This window comes from Rhinoraja longicauda, chromosome 4, assembly GCF_053455715.1.
Source record: "Rhinoraja longicauda isolate Sanriku21f chromosome 4, sRhiLon1.1, whole genome shotgun sequence".
Classification (NCBI taxonomy): domain Eukaryota; kingdom Metazoa; phylum Chordata; class Chondrichthyes; order Rajiformes; family Arhynchobatidae; genus Rhinoraja; species Rhinoraja longicauda.
Window position 1 is genome coordinate 77,160,686 of NC_135956.1, and position 5,698 is coordinate 77,166,383.

Sequence of the window (5,698 nt, forward strand, 5' to 3'; positions counted from 1 at the left end):
AATAAGGTGAAAATTTACTTGAAATACGTTGCAGTCAGATAATATTTCATTTGGATCATTTGAAAACAAAAAGGATGAAAATTATTGTGCTTTCTCTATTGGGCCGACTCAGTGGTGTAGCGGTAGAGTTGCTGTCTGACAGCGCCAGAGACCCGGGTTCAATCCTGACTACAGGCGTTGTCTGTACAGAGTTTGTCCGTTCTCCCCGTGACTGTATGGGTTTTCTCCGGGTGCTCCGGTTTCCTCCCACACTCCAAAGACGTGCAGGTTTGTAGGTTAATGGGCTCCATTAAAGTTGTAAATTGTCCCTCATGTGTAGGATAGTGCTGGTGTTTGGGTATTGCTGGTTGACACAGACTCAGTGGGCCGCAGGGCCTGTTTCTTCGCTGTATCACCAAACTAAACTAAACTCTCACTGGATACGAGTTGACCACAACAGTCAACTTATGCCAGGAATGAAACTTGTTCACTCTACATGATGTGTGGTTCTTGAAAGAAGCAATATACATTAAAGTCTATGTTGCCAATTATATGGTATGATTACGTATATTATCCTTTTGCTAATTCCAATTGACTGTGATTAATCAGCTTAAATTGCATGACATTTGTGCTAAGAAACAATTATAAATGACATGTAAAAGGTTGTAAAGTGAGATTAAAAGGCAAGGATTAAAAACTTGCATAATAAATCATTAAAATCAATTACAGAAATAAAATACCTGGATCTGATTCAACATCCATGTTTTGCTGCTCAAAGCCAAAGAAAACTCACTTTGGTTTCAAAGCCGAGAATTAAAATTTCACATAACATTGCAGACCTTGGTCTCAAGAGAAAAGAGGGGTAGAAGTTAGGAAAATAGAGGGAGAAAGGACAATAGACAATAGGTGCAGGAGGAGGCCATTCGGCCCTTCGAGCCAGCACCGCCATTCAATGTGATCATGGCTGATCATTCTCAATCAGTACCCCGTTCCTGCCTTCTCCCCATACCCCCTGACTCCGCTATCCTTAAGAGCTCTATCCAGCTCTCTCTTGAATGCATTCAGAGAATTGGCCTCCACTGACTTCTGAGGCAGAGAATTCCACGGATTCACAACTCTCTGACTGAAAATGTTGTTCCTCATCTCAGTTCTAAATGGCCTACCCCTTATTCTTAAACTGAGGCCCCTTGTTCTGGACTCCCCCAACATTAGGAACATGTTTCCTGCCTCTAACGTGTCCAACCCCTTAATAATCTTATACGTTTCGATAAGATCTCCTCTCATCCTTCTAAATTCCAGTGTATACAAGCCTAGTCGATCCAGTCTTTCAACATATGACAGTCCCGCCATTCTGGGAATTAACCTAGTAAACCTAAGCTGCACGCCCTCAATAGCAAGAACAAGGACAAGGTGGGAAGAAAAATTTTAAAGCCGAAAATGCAGAAGGGGAAAGGAATGTTTGGGAAGTAGAAGAGAGTGGGAATGGGTTGAGAGGAGCAAGAATGCCAAACGGAAGATTGGGAAGAAATAGGGAGGAACAAAGTAAAGGTGAGAAAGGGTCACAAATTTAGTGAGATCTGGCTCAGAGCAATGGAAGGAGGGGGCTTGGAAAGAGAGAAGAGCAGAAGGGAACATCTGAAGAATGGAAAGGAAAGGAATGGAATGAGGCAAAGCCAGAAGAGAGGAGAAGATGGGATTGTAAACGATGAGAGAGCATAGAAAAAATAGCAGGGAACTAATGGCTGGATGAAAAAAAGGAACATTGCAAGAAAAGTAGAGAGCGAAAAGAGGAGGAGAGCAGAAATGGAGAAAAGAGCAGTTAGAAGCTGTGGAAATGGGGTTTGAGGGGAGAGCATGAGAGAGTCAGGGATATGTGGAAGTAGACAAATAATGTAAGAGAAGCCCAGGGGTATCTTTCCAATTCACGTTTTGGATGTGAATGTGCAGGCAATATAAGCAGAAAACTGGAATATTTAACAGATAAAAACTAATTGGTGCCTTACACTATTTTTTATTTTGCTTTTTCTTGTGTTTATATGTGAGGTGGGAGACATCTGTCAGAGTTGACTTTGGGAAACTCATGCAGTTGGTTCATTTACACAAACACCAAGTCAATTTACCTACATACCTGTATAGAAACATAGAAAATAGGTGCAGAAGGTTTATTTTGAGGATACCACCTGGCATTTGGGACATGAACAGCCGATTATTCCTCGGATCATGAATCCTGCTCTACAAAAGTGAATACACTTGGGGAAAATATTTTTCACTTGCCCAAGAGGCTTCTCTCATTGACGTGGCACCCAAGTTCAAAAGCAAAACATTACTGACACAAACCCATCGCTCAGATATCAGTTCTGTGGAAAGCAATGGAACTGATTGTCAATGGTAAGCCCTATTCCTTAAATCATAGTAAACAGGTATACTTCCCACCTCTTCAATATTCCCTGTGTTTGATGTCTGTTGAATGAAATGAGATCTCCTGGTGTCATGTGAGAGCCAGGTGCAGAGAAAGGCATCTAATTAAAAACGCATTAGGTTTCCAATGGAAGGAATAAATTGGACTTTGTTTTTTAACAGATGACAAAATCTAAATTGGAGTGTGCTGGGTTTTGCTTTGCTTCCTTTTTGCCAATCAGTGTTGTTGCAAAATACACGTCACACCTGTGTGTAGTGTTTCCTACTCAAAAACACATTTGGACAGGTGCACGGATAGGAAAAGTATAGAGGGATGTGGACCAAATGTGGACAAATAGGACTGGACTAGATGGGTTGTCTTGGTAGGCATGGACAAATTGAGTCGAAGGACAAGTTTTTGTGCTGTATGCATCCATCTCGAGCACTGTTTTGATGTCTATAACAGCTGATTCTATAAGATAGCTTTCTGCGTTACTATCAGTTTATATGTACTACAGTGGTCGTGAAGAAGGTCGAAAATGGAATGGAATACATGAAATAAAAGATAGGCACAAAATGCTGGAGAAACTCAGTCTGAATAAGGGTCTCGAACTAAAATGTCACCTTCTTTCCAGAGATGCTGCCTGTCCCGCTGAGTTACTCCAACATTTTGTGTCTATCTTTGTATTTAAACGAGCATTCACAGTTCCTTCATACACATGGACTACATGAATGTGATTCAGGCAAATCAGCATCATGCCGCCCATTCTTTCCAACAAAACCAATGTTTTACATGATCCCGGTGTATTAAGTGCCAAAGTTACACCACACTGCTCGGGCATTTAGCATGTTGTCAAAATCCCTCGGTTATTCAGTGATATTAAACTACATACTTTAAATGAACCAATGAGGTAAACATTAGTGTACTGATATCTCACGGTATCATTCTGGAGCCATTTGCAAATAACATGTCTGTGGCTTGAAGCAGCTTTAAGATGTCTTGCAATTGTTAAAGATGCTATAGAATGCAAACTCTGTCATTGCATACTAATTAGTATTAAAATCATGTACTGTATATAAAGAGGAGAGTATATTTAGGGTGGTGCAGCGGTAGAGTTGCTTTGTTACAGCACTAGAAACCCGGGTTCCATCCGGACTACAGGTGCTGTCTGTACAGAGTTTGCACGTTCTCCCTGTGACCACGTGGGTTTTCTCCAGGTGCTCCAGTTTCCACCCACACTACAAAGACGCGCAGGTTTGTAGGTTAATTGGCCTTGGTAAAATTGTAAATTGTCCCTGGTGTTTCGGATAGTGCTAGTGTACGGCGATGGTCAGCACGGACTCGCTGGGTGTGGGGCCTGTTTCCACACTGTTTCATTAGTTTTAGTTTAGTTTAGTTATCTGTGTGTCTAACGGAGCATTTTTTAATCGCGTTGTACAATATGGAATGTTAGTTCTGTGTGATAAGTGGGGTTTGTAACATTTTGCTGTCTATGATCAGAAATGGCAATGCGTCGAAGATTCTGCAGGAAGACTTCGGCTCCACAAATGCAAAGGCACGACCAAAGTGCACGCTGGCAGCAAGAAAAGCAGAAGCTTGCGTGGTCAGACCTATGGCAGTAATCACTGTGATTGCTACAGGATCCGTCAATCGGAGAGAAGGAACCAGAGACAATTCCTCAACATCCACACCACCCACAGTGAGTATGCAGCGATCTATGACCTTGGGTTGCAGGCATCCTGAACATGGACCTTTGCTGCCATCTAGTGGCATACCAGAAACATTATAAGAGTCAGATCTCAGGCCAAGCTCAACTGATGCATACTGAGTCGTCCATTAGTTTATTGCAGACTGCTCCAGGGCACGATCTCCTGAGGGGGTGGGGGGTGGGGGGTGGGTGGTGGGTTGGGAATTAGCTCCAGGCTAATCAGTGACAACTTTCACTGCAGATTCCACATGCTGGAGGGCAAATGGCAGACAAACTGGTTCTTGCTCCATTTTAAATCACAATGAAACTTTTCTGTTACTGTTTTTGGCAGCACATACAAAGTAGACTTCTGGGAGGGTTTAACTGTCGCTCCAAGTGACTCAGAGAAACATAGAAAATAGGTGCAGGAGGAGGCCATTTGGCCCTTCGAGCCAGCACCGCCATTCATTGTGATCATGGCTGATCATCCACAATCAGTAACCTGTGCCTGCCTTATCCCTTGATTCCACTAGCCCCTAAAGCTCTATCTAACTCTCTTTTAAATTCATCCAGTGAATTGGCCTCCACTGCCTTCTGTGGCAGAGAATTCCACAAATTCACAACTCTCTGGTGAAAAAGTTTTTTCTCACCTCAATTTTAAATGGCCTCCCCTTTATTCTTAGACTGTGTCCCCTGGTTCTGGACCCCCCCTAATATTGGGAACATTTTTCCTGCATCTAGCTTGTCTAGTCCTTTTATAATTTTATAAGTCTCTATAAGATCCCCTCTCATCCTTCTAAACTCCAGTGAATACAAGCCTAGTCTTTCCAATCTTTCCTCATATGACAGTCCCTCCATCTCGGAACTAAAAAGGTAACTCAGCGGGTCAGGCAGCATCACTAGAGAACATGCATAGGTGACGTTTCAGGTCAGTTCCCTTCAATTTGAAGAGGGGTCCCAATCCAAAATGTCACCTGTCCATGTTCTCCAGAGATACAGCCTGACCTGCTAAGTTACTCCAGCACTCTCTGCCCTTTTTTGTAAACCAGCATCTGAAGTTCCTCGTTTCTGTAACTTCATCTGTAACTACTTGGAATGCATGGAAGAATGCTGTGTGCTGGTGAAGCAAGACAAAATAATCACTCATTATCGCTAATGTGGCATATTGACTAGAATTTTATTTGTAAGTGGATGAGCGAACTTCCAATGCTTCCATTTGGGCCTCTCTCCATCAGCAAATTCTCTCCAGGTGCTCCACATCAGACCGGCAGTGTTGTGTGGTTGCATGGACTGTCCACTGTCCCACTGAACTGTGTGGGGAGCACCAGAGGTCCCTGCTGAGCTGCAAAGAGGCCAATGGGAAATAAGGCAAGCGGGTGCCTTTTCCCCATTTGCCCGTCTTCCGATAAGAAAATCCTGCACATTATGGCAACAATTGTGGGCCGATTGTTGGCAGAAATCCCCTCGGTCATTGACCCTTCTCTGAAAACTTCACTTGCATCCAAGGCTTTAGGTGCAAGCGACCAGGCATTATGCTACAGCGGTGAACATTGCAGCCACAGGACTGATAAGAGTTTGGCCTGGTCACGGCGCAAAGACCTGGTTCACATTGCGTGAAGTTCATTTCAATGTTA

At 43.2% G+C, this 5,698-nt stretch overlaps 1 protein-coding gene across 1 annotated transcript in view; it reads left to right on the plus strand.

The window, feature by feature from the left end:
- Positions 1 to 3,869: 3,869 nt before the first annotated feature.
- Positions 3,870 to 5,698, plus strand: part of LOC144593037 (uncharacterized) — a 28,104-nt gene continuing 26,275 nt past the window's right edge. Inside the window, exon 1 of the mRNA XM_078398449.1 lies at positions 3,870 to 4,076. Coding sequence (XP_078254575.1) covers positions 3,870 to 4,076 — 207 coding nt within the window. The remainder of the gene's footprint in view (positions 4,077 to 5,698) is intronic.